The sequence below is a fragment of the Apostichopus japonicus genome, chromosome 13 (genome assembly GCF_037975245.1).
Source record: "Apostichopus japonicus isolate 1M-3 chromosome 13, ASM3797524v1, whole genome shotgun sequence".
Taxonomy (NCBI): domain Eukaryota; kingdom Metazoa; phylum Echinodermata; class Holothuroidea; order Aspidochirotida; family Stichopodidae; genus Apostichopus; species Apostichopus japonicus.
Window position 1 is genome coordinate 11,069,573 of NC_092573.1, and position 22,469 is coordinate 11,092,041.

Below are 22,469 nucleotides of genomic sequence, written 5' to 3' on the forward strand. Positions count from 1 at the left end.
AATAATAATAATAATAATAATAATAATAATAATAATAATAATAATAATAATAATAATAATAATGATAATGATGATGCTAATAATGATAATAATAATAATAATAATAATAATAATAATAATAATAATAATAATAATAGTAATAATAATAATAATAATAATAATAATAATAATAATAATAATAGTAATAATAATAATAATAATAATAATAATAATAATAATAATAATAATAATAATAATAATAATAATAATTATAATAATAATAATAATAATAATAATAATAATAATAATAATAATAATAATAATAATAATAATAATAATAATAATAACAATAATAATAATAATAATAATAATAGTAATAATAATAATAGTAATAATAATAATAATAGTAATAATAATAATAATAATAATAATAATAATAATAATAATAATAATAATAATAATTATAATAATAATAATAATAATAATAATAATAATAATAATAATAATAATAATAATAATAATAATAATAATAATATTTTTTTTTTTTTTTTTTTTTCCTCCGTTTATTTCAACTATACATTAATATACAAATATACAAATAACGTATCCATTCAAAAATAGCAAAAGTTAAATAACAATGAAATTGAGCAACACCATGCAGTATAATATCGACCAACATGGCGGATAGAAAACAAATTAGTATGATAAGAACAAGTAGAAGAATAACCACAAGAAGAATTCCAGACTTACTAGAAAATATTACAACAAATAACAGCAAATTATAACAATTGAGGATGTGGAAATTGCGAAAAATTAAATATTTGAGGTTTTTATTAATGAGGAGAAAGCATCCTTGAGTTCCTCGAAATTAATGTTATTCTTATTATTCTTTCTGTTATGACGAAAAATATGGTTCTCCACCTTTAATGCAAACGTGAACTTATGAATAAATTCATTACAACTTAAGGTCTTGTTTTGACGCTTGGTACTGAAAATATAGAACTTAAGATGAAGAATGAGAAAATTATAAGGGTGACGTTTCTTTAATAAAAACCCGAAGAATAGATCCTCTTTTGTAAAGTGAATATTTATACCAATCACCTTACTGACCACTTCACCTATAAAAGAAGATGTGATGTGACATTCCCAGAAAAGATGATGAATGGTTTCAATTTCAATTTTACAGAATGAACATAACGTGTTGTCAGAGATACCCATGAGGTTAAGGAGTCTGTTGGTTGGAAGAATTCTATGTAAGAAACGGAATTGAAAGTAGGAGAGTCTCGTCTCAGAAATAGAGTACCAGGGCATACTGAAAATGTTACTCCAATCGTGACAACTGAAACCCCTAAACTCTGCTTTCCATTTGGCCAAAGCAGTTGGCTCCACTGCAATTTTAGTCATGTAGAAATTACGATAAAGATACTGAGAAACAGAACCTGTATAAAACAATATGTTATCAAACAAATCAATATTTAAATTAGTAATGTCATTTATGCTACACCCACTCTGCTTCCACTGAAGAGGGATACTGCGAATCAGTCCCCAGTAAACAGTAAAGGGAAAATGTGCCAGCTGGAACTTTTCTTTAAAAGTGTGGTAACTTAGGGCCTTATTGTTAATGTCAAAAAAATCCGAAACAAACTTCACACCCTTTTTGTACATGAAATCATAGTAGAAAATCTTGTTATTGATGCGAATATGATGATTGTTCCAAATGATTTGTTTACCGAAGTTATCAGAGGGAGAATAAAAAGAAGCCTCCAGCCAGGCTCTAACTGTTTGGTCTACAAACATATTAGACAAGCGTGGGGGATCTTCCACCTTACAATTACACTGAAAAAGCAGCTTACCACCTAACTTGGACAAACTGTCAGTAAAAAATAGCTTCCAGACTCCTTCAGTGTTATCGCAATAACGCTTTATCCAGGTACATTTTAAACTGTTAATGAAACTTGGGATATGCACAACATTTAAACCTCCTTTATCTAAACCATTAATGACACTGTTTCGCTTGACTTTATCCGGGTTTCCTGACCAAATGAAATCAAAAATGGTACTTTCTACATCCTTAATAAAGTCACGCGGTGGGTTAGGAAGAACCAAAAACAAATACACAAGCTGTGATAGTGCATAACTTTTAACCAGAACGTTGCGGCCTACCGGGGTAAGATCTCTTGTAGACCAAAGTCGCAAACAGCTTTTAAGCCTTGAAAGTTTGGATATATAGTTTAATCTAAAGAGATCGTTCCCATTGTGCGTAAACCAAATACCTAACATCCTAACAGGACCAGCGGAAAACTTTAGATTATAGTTGTTTAGAAAAGCAGGGTGGTGATGGACGTAAGACCCGAGAGGAAACAAAATGGATTTATCCATATTAATAGTCAAACCCGACGAAATTTTATAAATGTTAAGAATACGGAGAGCTTCATTTAAGGATGACTGGCTACCGTCCAGGAAGAATGTGGTGTCATCCGCATACTGAAGAAGCTTAGTTTCGATACCACCAATTTCAATACCATGTAATCTGCTACACTTTGTATAGATAGCCAAAACCTCAGTACAAATAATAAATAAGTACGGGCTAAGCGGGCAGCCTTGACGCACGCCTCGCTGCACCGGAAAAAAACCGGTTGAATAGCCATTATTGCAAACACAAGCTGTGCAGTTGCTGTAAAAAGTACGAACCCAATTTATGAAACTTTGACCAAAGTTAAAAAACCTTAAAGATCTTATAAGAAAATTCCACTCTAGTTTGTCGAAAGCCTTCTCGAAATCGACGAACAACATAAAACCTGACATTTTTTGGAAATTACAGTGATCAATAAGATCAAGAACGTACCGGATATTTTCCCCAATAAACCGGCCGCGTAAAAAACCTGTTTGGTTTGGACCAATGATAGTTTCAATGACACATTTCAGTCTAGCAGCGATAGCCTTTGCACCAATCTTATAATCCGTATTCAGTAAAGTAATTGGGCGGTAATTATTTAAGTGGGTAGAATCTTTTTCCGGTTTTGGAATGAGGGTAATAATGCCTCTGGATTGTTCATGAGAGAGATGGATATTATTGTAGGAATAATTTAAAGAGTCAACTACATAGTTCCCCAGAAGATGCCAAAACTTTTTATAAAAATTTGCTGAAAGGCCATCACTGCCGGGAGATTTGTCATTAGTTAAAGAGTTAAGTGATATACTACACTCCTCGAACGTAAGTTCCCCTTCACAGCTATTAGAGTCATTCTGATTTAAATGCTTCGGGGGCAAATTAAGAAAAATAGTATCCGGGTTACAATGACTGCTCTTATATAAATTTCCATAAAACTTTTTGATATTTTGGAGAATAACATTACCGTCCGTATGAATATTACCATTAGCATCACAAATCTTACGAATAGAGTTCTTTTGTTTATTGCGTTTCTCAAGGTTAAGAAAATATTTGGTGTTCTTTTCGCCTTGTTCTACCCAACGAGCACGAGAGCGGATAATAGTTCCTTGAAGTTTAATATCGTAGAAGAGTAGCTGTTCATTTCGGGCATCTTGTAATTGTGTTCGGGTCTCAGGTGAATCGTTGCTGAATAGATGTTGTTCCAGTTGGGCTATTTTTTCTGTAAGTTCTTCCTCTCTGTGTCGCCTTTCTTTTGCTTTTTTCCTTGCAAAGTCTATGCTATCTTTGCGTATCAGAAACTTGAGTCCTTCCCATCGCGATGATGGGTTTGAGTATGAGATATCGGGTACGTAGTCCTGGATGGTATTTGTGATCGTAAAAACATAATCTGGGTCGCTTAAGAGAGAATTATTTATCTTCCAGTAACCAGGTCCTCTCTTCTCGTTGGCGAGAGTGAGTGAGAGATTTACGAAGGAATGGTCTGATTGAATGCCTGGAGAGTGTGACGACTCGGATACTGAATGGGCGATATGACGAGAAATCAGGAAAAAATCTAAACGGCAGTACAAACCTGGGGTGATATTGGAGGTCCAAGTAAAATTTTCAGTTCTGGGATTTCTCTCCCTCCATATGTCGATTAGGGACAGCCCGGTCATAAAAGAAATACATTCGTTCCGTGCACGAAAATTTGTTCTTTGCTGCCCCCCTTTCTTGTCGATGTCAAGACTGAACACAAAGTTAAAATCTCCTCCTATGATCAACGTATCACAAGTAAACACAGAAATGGTTTGAAAGAGATTAATAAAAAATGTTGGGTTATCCAGGTTGGGGCCATAGATGCACACAATGGTTACAATCTTGTCTGTAATCGCTATATCCGCAATTATGTATCTGCCTAAGTCATGACTATGCCACTTTAAAATGTTAACGTTGAAAGAGGGTTTAAATAAAATGAAGACACCGCAACTGTCATGTGTGCCATGAGAAAATATAATTTGTCCTCCCCATTCATTTTGCCAGAGTTTCTCATCCATAGGAAGGGTGTGAGTCTCTTGTACCATAATGATTTGTGCATTCCTTCGGTGGAGATAGGAAAATAGACGCCGCCTTTTATTATTCTGACGCAATCCCCTAGCATTATAAGAGACCATTTTGATGTCGTCAGCCATTTGAGAACTGGATGATATTAAGTGCTGGAACAGATACGTCAACGAACTTGATGATAGTGGAGGATGAACACAAACAGACGAAAACGAATAAAAACGAAAAGATCAATCCAAACTGGGAATGATACCAAAGAGGCAGAGGTTGCCCCATGCCACGGGGAATTGGTTCCCGATTTGAAAAAGGTGACATCATTGTAATGTCAGCGGCTGGTTACAATAACATGCCCTCCCGGGGACTTGACGAAATGTACTAGTGGAAAAAACATCAGTGAAAGGATGCACGTGCTTATGTTGGACCAAAATTATAAGGTTTACCTGTGCTTCCACGCCAGCAACCTCCAGTAAAACGTAATCTTGTGCCTTGCTGGAAAAGTTCCTGAACTTCTGACTTATATTTTCTCTTTTCGGCTAGATCGATCTTGGTCAGGTCATCAATAATGTAGTAGCGTTTGCTCGATAGGGCTTCTCTGGCATGCTTTAAAGTGGTGACTTTATCTTGGTAGTATGAGAGCTTCACCAAGATATGCCTGTCTCTATTCGGGACTGATCTTCCGTCCCTGTGAGCCCGTTCCAGCCTGCAATCTTGGATTCCAACTTCATTCAGCACCTTTTTAGCAATTTCAAGACAGTTTTCTCCATCTTGGGTTGTAAAACCAACGATTCTGATGTTGTTCCTCCTGGAAAATCTTTCGTTCTTGTTGATAAGTTGTGAATGGCTAAGTCTATTGTCCTCCAGAATCTTTAGTCTATTTTCCAGGGATGAGCACCTCTGCTTTAAAGCAGTGTTCTCTGCTTTAATTTCTTCAACGCTTTGTCGCAAGTCGTCAATGGTCTTTGAGAATTCTTGTTGTAGGCTTTCAAACTCTTTGACCATACGACTCTTTAATCCGGTAATCTTCGTGGCCAACGAACTCACTGCCTCTATCTGGAGGGCTTCAACGTCTGAGTCAGACTCGTCGCACTGGTGTTGTGTTAGGCTTTGGCCTCAGCTTTGCTGACTAGAGGCCTGCGAGCGTTTCTTGATACCAACACTGCCTTTTGGTCGACCGCCTGGCATTTTTAGAAACGTATGTCGATTGAAAGTAATGTGAAATGCCAAAAGATTCCTGTGATCACACAGAACCAATTATTAGTAAGTCTAAATACCTTTTTTATGAAAATATCTGTAGTCCCTCGGGAGCTAACGTCTGACTATGGCGACATGTTAGGCATGTTGTGATAATAATAATAATAATAATAATAACAATAATAATAATGATGATGATGATGATGATAATAATAATAATAATAATAATAATAAAAATAATAATAATAATGATGATGATGATGATGATGATGATGATGATGATGATGATGATGATGATGATGATGATGATGATGATGATGATGATGATGATGATGATGATGATGATGATGATGATGATGATGATGATGATGATGATGATGATGATAATAATAATAATATTAATGATGATAAAAATAATAATAATAATAGTCAGCAATATATTAATCACATGGTATTCGTAAAATGCTCGGTAGTAGAAATTTAAGGTATACGCTAGGAATTAACTCGGTTCTCGAAAGTATTTATTCGTTACTTGAATTTATACTCGATGCTCGAAAACGTACTAAAAAAAAGTATATACTCGGTCTTCGGAGAGACCTTGATGTTCTGCCCATTGCAAGTATGGATTGCTTAATAAGTTAATGGGAGGTGCCTTTCAATCGTATAAGGTCCCGAGTTCGAGTCACTCCAATATTAATGTATGTCGTCCAGTTACAGAGTAGTTGTTGACAATTGACAATTCATAATCATGGACGTTAAATATGAATGTAAGAGACTGACTTCGGTCAGCTTGCGGCTTTGATAAGCCAATGATGGCTTCTTCGAGAGTTCCTGCTTGCAGGAGGATCTAAAATACATACATATATATATAAATACAATGCATTGATAGGGACATACCTTTCAACTTCAGCCCAAAAGCTAAGATCATTCAGCAGTTTCTCAACAATTACTACTTTGTTACTGATCATCCTTTTGCTCTGAATACCAGTCTGTTCTTGCTCTGAGAAAAGAAGAACAAGAAACAGCAAGAATTTTAAGATGCATAAAATCAGATGCATTTGTAATCAATACAATTTTTATGAGTGTAATTAAAAATTAATAGTTATCGCACTAACACTAAGTACATTACAACTGATCCCTATTTACAAGAGCCACATAAGATGGAGCCTGGTCCAGAGAACCAAACAGTTTGACCCACTCTTAAACCCAGTCCCCTTACTTCCTTTAAAACTACGTTAACCGTGCAACCCAATTACGGTCTATACATGTGTACCTGGTTTCCTACTGACAGGTACGCGTAGGTCGAGGGCTATTGCGTATATATAGCTCAATTCTTGCAGGGCGTAGTTGTTAAGGCACACGGTTGTCTGTCATTAAGTATTGAAAATATATTCCTTTTTCTTTTTTAAGACACTAGAAAATCCCACATTTTAACTTTTCTATTCAATAATCCTTTCCATTCAATAAAGGAAGTAAAATCAAAAGGTATACATTATCATCTGCGCTTCCATAAAACAAATATTAAAGTATTAAAGTTTAAAGTCCAGTCAGAACTCTAAAAGTAGCTTCACGTTTGTCGTTTAGCTTCAAGCCATTACATTCAACAAATATTTAACTCAATACTGGACGTAATTACATGTATCTGAAGAAGACTCCTGTGATTGTCCACATTTGATTAACCAATTAGTCCAAAACAAAGCAAAACCTTGTCTCCCACAAGATTAAAGTCATTTTTTTTTTGTTTTTATCTCATTTGATTTAATTCGTTTGATTTATTTGTTTACATACTTTCTACCTCTCTTCGAACTTCCTTGCCTAAGAAATCTTTGAAGGCTTTGAGGGACGCTGCGTTCATTAACCCCCGCCGGAAACTGGTGACGTTGTTGATAAACATGGCCCAAAGTGCTTTCTGTATTTATGAAAAATGTAAAATGCTATCAAGTATCATTATAGGTATCATGACTGAGTAAGAAATATAATTTCACACGTCACGGTCTAAACATTAGCAAACTTTTCTCCTCAATTTTTTTTTATAGTCTGTTTACACTTCGCCAGGGGCAATAGTACTCTCCGTGCAATAATAACGGTATAGCTCGATACATATATAGGCCAGGTTCAAAGTTGTGAACGTTTACCTTTCTGTTAACTTAAATACTGTTTTCTATCATTATTTTGCAATAGTCAACGGTGGTTTCGATACTGACTCTATACAAAGAAGTTGAATAGAGACAACGTTATAAAGGATTCATGCAGGGTAAACTTATATACTTTCATATTTTTAAGCTGGAACTTGTTTTGTAAGAATATTTGAGAAAAGCTGATTAGCTTCATATGGAAACATATTTGTTAAACACGCATGTAAAGAAGTGTCAAACAAAAGTAGGATGGCAACTACCCCCCTCTTCTCGCCCCTCAAAAAAAGAAGAAAAAAACAAGAAAAAAACAAGAAACAGACACACGAAAAGAAAAGAAAAACAAATCGTTATCTTTTTCCATAAATCAGATTTGTGTGTTTGAAGGGGAATTATATTTTCTCTTTGTTATATTCTTATTTTAGAGTTGTTTAAAATTCTTTTACTCTACTCCGCAGCTCCCTGCATGGATAGGATTAAATGGGGTGGGGGAGGATGGGGTGCAGGGTGGCCTGTATAAAGAGCAGGATGCACGTGCATACGTTTACATCATCAAACCATTTAAAGATAATACAATAGCCCCCCAAAAATATGCAAATAGTCTTTTTTTAAGTTTTATCTTGAATACATCGGATTGTTTCCACCTCCATTATCCCACACACACACACATAATATATCTTGAAGCATCCTGCATAAAGTCCAAACGAATTGGCACAATTCCGCTAGATTTGAGTAAAGTAAGATCAATAAAAGATAAATGAACTGTCGTATCTTGATCCGGAATCCTCTGTTTGTCACCCGGAGCAAACAGAACCACCGTCCAAAGCTTGATATAAGATTGACCTGGTTATGGATACTAGGACATACAGTAAAAGGAGTCATTTCAAAGAAATTTGAAACATGACGGCGGTATTCGTCAATTGAAGGATCATTACACGTATAGTATGTACAGAATAAACTAGTTTGAAGTCCATCTTATCTACGCTTTTATCGCAGCTTGTATTACGTTACCACTTTTTTTCAGAAAGGAATATTTAAAACTTAGAGGCATATCAATGAAAGTTGCTGTACTACCTAGCCTAGCCTAGCATACATATACACATAAGTCATATACAGAAAAGTATCAGACGTGCGGCAACAGAAAAACGTACGGCTGTTTTTTTTTTAATCTCAAATAACATGTTTATGCGTTTCAAATATGTGAAGGGCGAACAGGGTTGAGTGTTGAGTGTTACGCAAGAGTGTTTTCTGGGTTGCATGAAGCTAAAAAGAACATATTTACTCAGTTATTAGAATTTTTTTTATAATAATGGATTAAACATGAACACTAAGACAATATACCAATGGGCCGACGTTAGTATCGATTTAACGTTAGTGGAGCATTCCAGATATGCAACATATTTAAAAAACAATAATTATCGAAGTAGTTATGGAAATATTACTAACACTCTTTGCATATATATATATATATATATATATATATATATATATATATATATATATATATATATATATATATATATATATATATATATATATATATATATATATATATATAAATATATTGATGATCGATAATGATAAAGATGAAACTGAAGTAATCTACCAGATAGGGGATACTCGTGTTTTCAAAGTACCGCGTTCTTTTCGTTTCGTTGACGGGAACGGGTTTGCTTCACATTAGCTGCAGTTTGTAGTTTGCAGTAACGGTATCGCTAATAGTATAGTTAGTGTTATCAAATGCAATCGATCCTTCCCATCCTTAGTTGGACTGAATATAAACAAACATGTGGGAAATAAATTGCCTAAAGTGAAGAAGATGTCAGGGATTCCTTTCATAATCCACCAACATATGTTAGCTGCTATATTTGTCCAATGAACTTTAAGATGCCCGTTAGCCATTATTCACCTTTAAACTTCAACGCATTTTGGCACGCACAACCCGCTACTTGGTTTTTCACATAAACAAATAAGTGCATCCCATATGTTGGTAGTCGTAAAGAACATGACATAATTAAACAGTTTAAACATTCTTCGTGTCGAATAATTTCAGGTAAAATTTTACCTAACACATAAAGAGCCAAAGAAACAAAGTACAAATTCAAGATTAGCACAGATACAAACATATGTGTAATAAAAAACAAGAGTGGCGATAGAGGCCTTACAGAGTGCATTATAAAAAATCAGAAATGTTTTCTTGGTTCTGAAAAGGAGGTCGGGGCATAATGATTGCACAGAGATATTGAAGATGATGACGAAGATAAAGATACTGGTGATGATGATGATGATGATGATAATGATGATGATGATATGATGATGATGAGATGATGATGATGATGATGATGATGATGAGAATGATGATGATGATGATGATGATGAGAATGAGGATGATGATGATGATGATGATGATGATGATGATGATGGTGATGGTGATGATGATGATGATGATGATGATGGTGATGATGATGATGATGATGATGATGATGATGATGATGATGATGAGGATGAGGATGAGGATGAGGATGAGGATGAGGATGAGGATGAGGATGAGGATGAGGATGATGATGATGATGATGATGATGATGATGATGATGATGATGATGATGATGATGATGATGATGATGATGATGATGATGATGATGATGATGATGATGATGATGATGGTGATGGTGATGATGATGATGATGATGATGATGATGATGATGATGATGATGATGATGATGATGATGATGATGATGATGATGATGATGATGATGATGAGGATGAGGATGAGGATGAGGATGATGATGATGATGATGATGATGATGATGATGATGATGATGATGATGATGATGATGATGATGATGATGATGATGATGATGATGATGATGATGATGATGATGATGATGATGATGATGATGATGATGATGATGATGATGATGATGATGATGATGATGATGATGATGATGATGACGACGATGAGGATGAGGATGAGGATGAGGACGACGACGATGATGACGATGATGACGACGATGACGACGATGATGACGATGACATAATTAAACAGTTTAAACATTCTTTGTTGCAAGTAATTTCAAGTACCTGTAAATTGATCGATTTGCAAATTTTTGCCTAACACATAAAGAACCAAAGAAACAAAGTACAAATTCAAGATAAGCACAGATACAAACATATGTGTAATAAAAAACAAGAGCGGCAATAGAGGCCGAAATAGTTAAATTATATAGGTTGAGACGGGAAGGTTAGTTAAACGGCGTTATCAACGTTTTGTTTTATACATTACATGGAGCCCAAGGTGTTGACAATCTATTGGTATTACAGAACAAAATCATTAAATATATAAAACTAGAATCAATCACTTTTAAGCATGGCTCGCCAAAGGGTGTAATAATTTACATTGTTAATCTCGATAATGGACAGTCAATCACCGAAATGCTCCATATTGGTAAACTGAAACTATCCATATATTAATATATATATATATATATATATATGTATATTTATATATATTAATATATATAACTGAAACTATCCATATATAAATATATATATATATATTTATATATATATATATATATATATATCCATATATATATATACATATAAATATATATATATGTATGTATATATATATATATATATGTATATATATATATATATATATGTTCAACTCTGAAGATCGCTCAATGCGTGAAACTCCGAGTAACAACTACTAGTGTTCCACTAGTCTCAACATATTTCGTTCTGTCCACCGGACATAGAGCACAAGATAGACGCCAACCAACCAACCAACTTTATATATATATATATATATATATATATATATATATGTATATGTATATATATATATATATATATATATATATATTCGTGGGTATTTTAACCCTTTCAAATAAATTACCCATATAGATTTAACAGGGTCAAATTTGGTGATTGTCTACCTGAACATTGGACAACATGATTTGAATGTATATGGTGAACGTAAAATGTCGGTTGGAGTTAAACAATGAGTGAACCAATTTCTTTTTTTTTGTCATCATTTTTAGCTAATTTCGTTAACAACTCTATACAAAGCCTGACAAATTGAACATCAATTATCTACTCGACAACTATTTGATCGCTGAAAAACAGGTGAAATTCAAAGAAGAAGAGAAACTTGAGTAGTCAATTTCAATAAAACGAGACACCGACATCAAGGAGTGTTTACTAAAAGTTCATGTAGATGATATCATGTCTACAGCACTTTAGCACTCAGATAACTAGGTCACAGACACTGAACCTATATCCCACGGTATTTTATTTTAATATAAAATATGACGTGTTTTGAAGGTTTCATTCACTTAACGGTTTCACAGAAAATAATGACAGCGGCTCAAATTCCACAGTGATAGGCGATTTCACGGGAAACAATACATTGAGAGATATTACGTGCTTTATATGCATGCGTCCAGTTTTGTTTGACTTTTACAATATTCATCTGAGAAACATGTTCGTGTTTATCATCAAAACAAAGTCGACCAAACAATGAACTTTGCGGACTGCAAAGTTAGACAATGTTCTTTCTTTTTTGGGTCTGTCTTATTTTCTTGGGGAGGGGGGAGGGGAGGAGGATGGGAGGGGTGGATTGCACGCAACGCAGGCTAAGGAATGTTCTCTTAGAAGTCAGTCAGAATATAAATCGCCCGTGGTATTGATCTAACAAACTAGCGACCACGGAAGGGGCCGGGGGACTCTTTCCTCTCATTTTAAATATTCTCTTTTCGGCAATAAAAATAAGCTGCAAATATAGAGAGCTCTATATGCTCAAAGGCAAATAGCGAGTGGAAGAAGTAAGTAAATTACCCTCCATCCGAGAGCATGCATGTCTCACTTTATTAGAGGATATTTTCTCACACAACAGCTGTTGCGGTACAGCAGTTCAATATCTAACGATCAGCCCCCCCCCGGACCCCCCTCTCCGAACTATCTGGAACATTCATTGCAAGTTATTTTAACATTTAAAAAGTGAATGAAACGTTAAGTGAATCCGTTGCGAAGAAAGACTTCAAGTAACACAATCATCTGACATAATTAAATTTTAACTTTAAGGAAATAAACTAAAGATATAGTCATAGACAAAGGAGACATAATGTGTGTGGGAAGGGGCGTAGGGGGGAGGGGGGTTATGCTCCATTGGTGTCAGATGTTGTAGAGATGAGCGTAGAGTTGATATTTTGAACTAAGTGTGTTGCATTTCTATATCGGCATAGTTGATTAAAACCAGAGCTCAAATTAACGGACGGCAAATTGCATGGTCGCGATAAACATTACTACCCTTAACAAACTATCGTGTTACAACTTTAACATGCCTCCCCCCCACCTCTTTACTGACGTTGCCGTATGGGTGTATATACCTTGTTAATGATTTCCATCATTTTACTTCAATATCAAAACTCAAAATTGCAGATTCAAACTTCGTTCGAACCTTTGACAATACTTGCACAAAGGAAACAGTTACGAAACAGTGGCATAAAACGTATCTCATCTCACTCATTGCATCAAGTAGTGAAACGTCCCTATTTGCTGTCGGTTCTGTAGCCTACCCGTTATCTCTCTCACTTGGTGAAAAAAAAATACCCTTAGTGCTCATTCATTATAGTTAAATAGTTGCCCTTTTGAAAGGTAACATGTTGCTTTGCCTTTCTCGATGTTCAAAGGTCTCATGAAAACATATTTATTTACTGCGCAGTAATGTTTGTATTTTTCGCTTGTGTTTAGGATTGGTGTTTGTTTTTATTGTGTAGTTTATATTTGTTTCTGTAAAGCGCTGTGATATTTTGTAGAGTGCTCTATCAAATACATATTTTGTAGAGTGCTCTATCAAATACATAGTAATAATAATAATAATAATTTGAACACTAATAAAAGGGAATTTCGTTGGACAAAGTTGACTGATTGAATTGTTTGCTGTAACTTCGTTGTACAGCGTAATTCTACACTAATAGGCGAAGACCACACATTCTGAATGTCATGGTGTTGTGAGATATTTCTTTGATGTTTCTGTAACTGTTCTTAAATTTGTTTGTATGTTGGCCATTAACATTTCATTTGTGGTCTATATCCTTGTATAAATTAAATCCCAACACAACGAAAACTATAGCAAATTATAAATATAGCAAATTGACACCCTGAGCTTGATTCATAACCATGACTACAGTTATCCGGTTGATTAATGCATGAATTAACCATCCATCCTTTGGGCTCAAGCCTTGGTCTCAGGTTCACAAATGTTTGATTATAATTTGTCACTTTTTGTATGCAATTAAAATTGTTTAAACTGTCGTTATTGTACTTAATGAAAATAAAACAGGGTTTCCCTATCTTTATCTCCTTAAGAACCCCCTGTGGATGTCAGAGTTGTTCACGAACCCCCAACTTTTCTAGACACGATCTGAGTCATTATTATACTATAATACGCATAACAGTGCTTCGAAAAGATCAAGTTCATAGTGTAATATTTTAATGTAATGAAAAAACAAGAGATGAACAAATATTTATGTGGAAACTTCAAGATCAGCTCAGCTCTTTATCTTCACGGCCTTCTTTTAATGCGTACACCAACTTCACCAAAGTCATACGGCCTGTGTCTGTTTCATAATTCAGTTATTTAGAACATGCACGGTACGGTACTACTATGGCAACATATGCGTATGGAACGCGAAAAGAGTTTGTCGATTGGTAAAACTTTTGTACATTACTAAACTACATGATATATCAGACTTTGGTTCAACAAAAAGTACTCTAGTGACTTTCAGAAACGTCTCTCGAACCCCCTGGGATTGACTCACGCACCCCCTGGGGGTTCATGCACCCCAGTTAGGGAACCCCTGCTATATGTGGTAACAATTACATCGACCTGGGATTGATCACTAGCGGTTCCAATCGCTTGTAGCTCATTACATGTAACAATGAAATTTAAATTGTGTGCAACGTGTTTTTTTACATAACATTTGAATCCAAGCGTAGGCGTTAATGTATTCAGACAGTAGGTAAATATTTAGGCTACCAACCAGATGTAAAAATAGCAGTGATGGCAATGCTAAACTAGTTGTAAACAATTAGATATTAAACACACACATGGGAAAATGGAAATCAAACTTGACAGGTAAAGAAGTTTACCAAATTCGATAGAACAAAACAAAATGGAATCTGCTAGCGCAGGGGTTCCCTAACTGGGGTGCATGAACCCCCAGGGGGTGCGTGAGTCCATCCCAGGGGGTGCGTGAGACGTTTCTAAAGTCAAAACTAGAGTACTTTTTGTTGAACTAAATTCTGATATATCATATAATTTAGTAATGTACAAAAGTCGTACCTTATCGACAAACTCTTTTCGCGTTCCATACGCATATTTTGCCATTGTAGTACTGTACCGTGCATGTGAAACTTGATCTTTTACGAAGCACTGTTATGCGTATCATAGTAAAATAATGACTGAGATCGTGTCTCGAAAAGTTGGGGGTTCGTTGACAACTCTGACTTCCACAGGGGGTTCGTGGGGGGGGGGGAGGATAAAGTTAGGGAAACCCTGACACATAGCAACATTTACTAAGGGTTCATGAATTCATGATCTAGCACCGCCCCCACCACTCTGTTCTACCTCTCTTTTTATCTCGCTCTCAGGTTCACTTTCAAATGAATATTCATGTGGCAGACACATTAACTGAACAGACAAATTTTGTTTGTTAAGAACCCCGGGGATCCAAATATCTTGTCCCTAACTCAAGATATATGGTTGTTCGAATGAACCTTTGTTTTGGTTGGTTCAACCAGGAAGCTGCCACTGCGGCGGCTAATTGTTTCCTCTGGGAATAAGTGAGGTTCAAGATTATAAAACTTCAACTTCAGCTTACCAAAATATCCTTTTAAATGATTGATCAAATTTATTTTGCCTAAATCATGAGTGACAAAACAACATGTGGCTTTAAACTCAGATGAACCAGCAGCGATTGGAATGTTTCGAGAGTTTATCCGTTCGTCGGAACGCGTTTACAATTACATGAGTGTTAATCTGGCAAAAAAAACTGAAATAAAAGAAAAGCCCTCCTAGATGCGATTTACAATTTTTCATAATAATAATCTAAGACGCACTGCAGAAGAGAATCTGGTTATCATGTTTCATGTTTTTTTAATTTTTTTTTAATGATGTGATGAATTATATTGAGATGAGGTGTGAAGTGATGTGATGTGATGTAGTGTAATATATGTTGTAATGTGCTGAGGTGATATGTGACGTGATAAGATTTCATGTGATGTGATGTGTTGTCAAAACATGTGCTATGATATGACTAATGCAATTTTATTTTATTTGATGAAATGAGATGAGATGACGTGAGATGAGATGAGAGTTAGATGAGATGAGATGATATGAGATGATAATGTAACGTCAGAGAAATAGACATGTAGAATGTTAAGGTTTCTTGTGGAGCTGTATTATACTTTGACTTAAGACCAAAACAGGCCATATTCACTGGATACGCGTAATGTGTGATCAATCTAGTAGTGCTCAGCACACTTGGGATTTCTTCAGCCGTGGGTCAGTCACCTTTTACCGCAATACGAACATTTTACGAAAGATATCACAGTTTCGTTTCCCAACCCATTGAAATTAATGCTTCATTTTATAGCTTCTGACTCGATTTCTGTGGACTTGTGTCACAGATTATGTGTTCAGTCCCACCCACCCCCTCTTTTTCATTGATTCCACGATGGTGTATCGTCACCAGTTTGGCATATACGACCCAAAAGTAATGGATCGCATTTTCTTTAAATTTCCACTAAAGATCATTAGCATTTCCACAACTACATATAGTAGAGAACCAGTGTCTGGTCACTCACGTTCAACCTTATATATCACCATTTTACTAACATGCTTCAACGCGTGTTCCCTCACTATTTGATTGTCGGGTTTAATTTGATTTAATTTAGGCATCTTCCCGGAAGCTCCTGTAATATGTGGTGATTATTATATATATTTAAAGTTCATTAAATGAATACAACAGGCAAACAGTGGTTTTTATGGCTCTAGGAAATAATTACTGAATGTTTTCATGAACTAGAATCCTTTATTGCTAAAGGATACTACATATTATGCTAGTCACACTTTGCCTTACATCGGTAACTTTCTTGTTGCGACTTGAGATATAGGATGTAATGAATCTGGACATTATGTTCTTGTAGAGGCGATTTTTCAGTTCTTTGCTACGGTACAGGTGAGATTTCGGTAGGATATTATGAAACGCAAGGCCTGCTGCCATAGTTACATGGGGAGGGTGGTACAAATATTGACGTCCGTCCTTGGGGGAGGTATCTTATAGGGAAGGGTATGTCCTCTCCTCTAAGAGAAGTAATTCTTTGGACAGTGCAGCGCTTACATGCAAAACCAATTTATTATAATTATGTTTATATATATAATCATAATAAAAGTAAACAATTTGGAAGATGTTAAAAACTAATTCGGCTTAGTACATCTGCGGCTCACACTATACATAAATACTTTGCACTGATTGATTTTAATTTAAATATTTTTTTAAAAACATTTTTATTTGTTAGACATGTTTCTTAAATGATTATCGTAAGCCGTACAAAAAACGTCATGGATTCGAGGAAGGTTCCTCAGCGGATATCTAAGGATCAGATGGATTTTGAAATAACAAATACAGGATTATCTTTCAGCTAGTTAAATCTGGAAGGCGACGTCTTATAGTGTTTTGCATGTAGTTCCTACCTAAATACGGAGAAACTGAATGAGAGAAATAAGAAAAATACGGAATTTTGTGTTTGTGTCTGACGTGTGAAAAATTCACTTGCAATTTGGACTCACTGATTTTTCTCTGGGTGCTAATTTGCGGTCAGTTTCGGACGAATCGCTGTCACTATCGATTGAATCCTCCGGGAAAGTGTCCTTGTAAGCATCAAACCTTACAAATAAATAGGGAAAGGTAGAGATGGTTAAATTCGAATTCATTGTGACGTCAATAATAGAAATGAGACGCAACTTATCACCAAAATGGTACCCAGGTAGAAAAAACAAGAACAAGGGGAGGGGGGGCGGGGAGGGGAGGGGAGGGGAGGGGAGGGGAGGGGAGGGAGTAGAAGGATTTCGTCAGGTAAAACGTGACAGTTAACTAACATATTTGATGAAACAATCCCTTGAGAAATTTGAAGCATTAACATTAATGATGACCGAATGAGTTGATTATGATTTATGATTATGACATATTTATGACTTCGATTTGTATAAAATGTGATGTAAAACTACAACAAAAAATAACAAAAAAGAAAAGATGTTTCATTTATCTTATAACTTTACCTGATTTGGGCAATTTTATAATGTCATTAATTGAAAGTATCTAATTTCATAGTACCGGTTCAAATGAAAGGTATAAGATCGAGGCTCCAGCATAAAACGATCCGACGAAACATATCAAGTTTTAAATGCCACGAGAAAAAATGTATGCGGTCAACATATCACTGGGTGTGATCCTCTTAAGTACATCGTAATAGTAATATTAAAGTAATATTCCTGCTGGGTTTTACAGTTACTTGTGTATAACATTGTTGTTTTCCAAATTTATATTTCAAACTAAGAGAGGTTAACATCGGCGGAAAGAAAGATCAAGATTTCTTACCATTTTTCTTCCATGCTTCTTGCTACACAAGCTTGTGCGGAAAGTATCATTTGGGGTGTCACTTTTTCCATCATTGGAATATCTTGAATAACGTCAGCGTCACATTGGAGAGCAGCACCTGTAAAACGTACAAATTGAAAGGTATATATATATATTGAAAGGTATATATATATACAAATTGAAAGGTAAATATATATATATATATATATATATATATATATATATATATAAATGAAAATCGTAATGAGTTGGAAAATCAAGAACAGTGAAAAACTTTCAGCCTCCACCGGGATTCGAACCACGGGCCTTCCGCTCTGTACGCGGACACCCTAACCACTAGGCTATGGACGCTGATTGTATGCCCAGAGGTTTGAAACCGGTAAGGAAGGTCGTAATTCCACTGTAGGCGTTTGTCACCTGTATCGAACAATACTAGTTCTGTTTTTGGTGACATATATATATATATATATATATATATATATATATATATATATATATATATATATGTCCCGTATGTTTACTGGGTCTTGTAAATGAAATGACAGGTGGTCCTGAGAAAAATGATTTCAGACGTTTGGTGCTTTGAAGTATATGTGAAAATTCTTCTGAATGATATTTGCCAGCCTTGGTGGGAGACCAGGGTGGAATTCAGTAACCAATGGTGACCCTTTTGGAACTGGTTTGACGGGTTTTGTACGTCAATGTTTCAATGCGGGGATTGCTAATCACCTTTTTGATGGCATTTTCAACAGAACCCCGAAAATACTGTCTGCTGAGAAGGTGTTGTGACAGTTCTTTGGTGCGAGTATCACTATACTGGCCATGACTATCAATGTTATTTTCAGTTATTAAATGACATATTTCATCACATGAAACAACACCAGTGGTACATTGAAACATAAAGCAAAACATGAGATCAAACATTATCTTACGTTTTCTTGTTGCTCTTTTCGGTACGCACGTAATCACTTTATTCCAAATTTATATAATAATTTTGTGTTTGTTAAAAGCTGTTCTAGCGATAAGATGACATCCTTGGCATTTTCCCTCCGGGAAGTGAGATACCTTTACAGTTCCTCCGCCTTATTGGCATGAAGTTTCGTCTTGATATCATTAGCCACGTAATTGCGATGGACCGGACTTGGTTACTTCCTACATGATTGTCATAACTTGCCTTGTTTCCTGTTTTTGCTTTATACTAACTGATTGAGTATACATTCTGCCTTGTTAACATATATCTACATTGGCCCATTAAAATCTTTGAAACTATTCAACAAATTTCTAAGGTATCAATGATGGATTGAAATTTCCATACAACCACTAAAAGAAAAGCAGTACAGACGATCGCATGTTTGCCAGTGAGGAAGTATTAAAGTATTTTTTTATATAAATATTTTTAGGGTGGGAGGAGGGGGGGGGGTTAGGTTCGTAAAAGGTTACAAAGTGGAGATTAAGATGATAAGGTGAACACTTACCGAAATCTGTAGCTTTCCCGAAGAATTTTCGAACGATCAAGATAGTTTTATTTTGACGGGATTTGGCATCTCGGCAAGACGTTCTCATCTGTTCAACCGCGTTCCAAAACTGGAGAGGAATCTCAGAATTCTCCTTGATGAGGAAACGTCGAAAGAATTCCAAATGGCTTGGATCCCGCAGAACATCTTGAAATAATCTGTTAATTTTGTTAAAGAATAAGAAGACAGAAGATCGAGTTAACATATTAATGTATTCATTTCAAACAGTTTCTCCATCAATCGATAGAACTCAATAATAAGGTTTTTCGTTGTATGTCACTTACATAACTACAATATGAGCAATAATGTGTTGTATTTCGTTACTTATGTAATAAAACACATGTAATTATGATATATTCTTAGATTATATACGAGAACGTTTATAATGCATATTCATTCACGCTGTAAGTTCGATGTCACCAAAAGAGGATCCAGAGAGAGAGAGAGAGTGAGAGGCGGAGGGAGGGTGGGGAGGAGGTGGGTAGAGGAGGGGCAGGGGATGTTTTGGGGCCATTATATCGTCCCTTTTCTATATTAAAAGTATAAAATACGTTGCACGCATAGCCTGTAAGTCTAGAGACTGGTCTATGGACGGGTCTATGGACGTATCTAGGGACAGGTCTAGGGACGGGGTTAGGGACGCGGGTTAGGAACGGGGTTAGGGACGGCTCTAGAGATGGGGTTAGGGACGGGTCTAGGGCTAGGGACGGGGTTAGGGACGGGTCTAGGGATGGGGTTAGGGACGGGGTTCCGGGCGAGGCCCACTCTTATTTTGGCACTAACAGTTGACTCAAAACATAACTATGATCAAAACAAGAAATTCCTTATAGCCTAAAAGTGGACCTAATATTACCGATACTTTTCAATGTTTTTAATTCTATATTGCCACAAGACATTTATCTACCGATGTTGATATCATGGGCTCGTCTAATTCCCCCCCCCCCACCCCTCCATCCCCCGCCCCTATCTGCTTTTCGATAATCATGGATCCACCAATGATAAGGTTTTATTTTCAGATTTACTTTGGCCTCGGTGGTCTATATATGGTTTTTCCATTCTTTCGAATTGCTGTGCAGACTCCTTTGGCCTCTTTTGGTCTAGAGATGGTGCTGGAGCTCTCGTTGGCTTGAGGAAGACTTTGAGTCTGCTCTCTCTTCTCCCTGCTTATAATGATCGTTCTTTCCTTCGGTTTGGTTGCTTTCATATGGACAGTGCTCTCAAGTTGTTTTTCTGCAAGCGAGAAGATAATTGCACCCAAGTATGAATAAATTGCAGATGATAACAGCTGGTTGATGTTTCATAATCATGGGTTAGATTAACACCAGCACTACTCAAAGTATAATAATGCTACAGCGATTGTAGTTAGCTAGCAGTTTTCCTCAACAGTAAGAACTCTAAGCCCATGTTCTCACCCAACCGCATGTAAAGTGTGATAGGTCTATATAGGTGAAATCTTTAACTTACATTACAAAGTGTGTTTGTTTGCGGGGGGGGGGGGTGGGGGGTGCAAATCAGTTATGGGGGATGGGCAGATATTTTGGTTGCAAGTGTAAAAATATAATGGGCACGTGAAGGGCAAAGTTAGAGGGCTAAGGGGAGAACGTCTTACCCTCTAACGCGACCCACGCTTAAGCGGTGAAAAAAAACGTTTAACTTTTGACTTCATGAAGGATTGTGACAAAACGTTAATGTAATATAATTAAGGTCGTTTATTCACCATTTTATCAAGAGGGATGTTGATCGATTTGCGACCGACTTCAGTGACTATGGTTGAGCAACGTAAAACGAGAAATAGCCCATTTTTGTGGAGGCAGGTTATCTAGGCTATTGTAGTAAACTCTGTTTAGTTGTGTGATTGATTCAAAGGGTAATATATCCAGGTTATATGCGGTATTCGACTCAAATAGCTTTTGGCAGATGAGCCAAGGCCCCTTATCAAACCGCGTACATACGAAAGTACATATCACATTGTTAAACCTCTGATTGTGTGAGTGCCATTTCTACACGGTTTATGTTTACATGTCGTTCATGAATACAATTCGTACGTCACAGAAAATTACTAGCAATCGATTGGGTAATATTGTTTCCATTGACTAACATAACTGCCACACAGCCGGGAGCGAAGGCCCCCAAAAGCTGAAGCAATTTTGGAACGCAAAAATACGTGTCTAAAAGAGGAATTGCACTTACATTTAATTTGTAAAGTATTTAAGGGCCCTAATGGGAGTCCAAAGGGGGACCCCGGTTGGGGTCTAGGGGCAAAGCCCCCGGAAGTTCAATCGTTTTCAGATATTCCTTGTTCCCTCCTAGCGAGTGTTAGGCACAAAATATATACTATGGAATTTCGAATTTATTGCAAAGCCCTGGTGGGGATCTGATGGGAGAAACCCCCGGAAGTTGTATGATTATGAGATATTTCTTGTTCTCCCGTAACTACTTCAAACGACAAGAACACAAAATGTTAACATAAATTCAAACATATGTTTAATATAAACATAAGTTTCTGTGGTAGGTATTCCAATTCCGGAAGCTGCAGTGTTTTCAAATACTTCTA

The 22,469-nt window shown here is 35.9% G+C and overlaps 1 protein-coding gene across 4 annotated transcripts in view; it reads right to left on the reverse strand.

Moving 5' to 3' along the window:
• LOC139979122 (uncharacterized) overlaps positions 1-22,469 on the reverse strand; it is an 83,006-nt gene that overhangs the window by 39,656 nt on the left and 20,881 nt on the right. For all 4 annotated transcript variants that reach the window (XM_071989815.1, XM_071989814.1, XM_071989813.1 and 1 more), the window contains 6 exons: positions 20,938-21,145; positions 19,877-20,073; positions 18,402-18,519; positions 17,594-17,690; positions 7,391-7,511; positions 6,500-6,602 (listed from right to left, as the gene is read on the reverse strand). In XM_071989815.1, the coding sequence (XP_071845916.1) occupies positions 6,500-6,602; positions 7,391-7,511; positions 17,594-17,690; positions 18,402-18,519; positions 19,877-20,073; positions 20,938-21,145 (844 nt within the window). The remainder of the gene's footprint in view (positions 1-6,499; positions 6,603-7,390; positions 7,512-17,593; positions 17,691-18,401; positions 18,520-19,876; positions 20,074-20,937; positions 21,146-22,469) is intronic.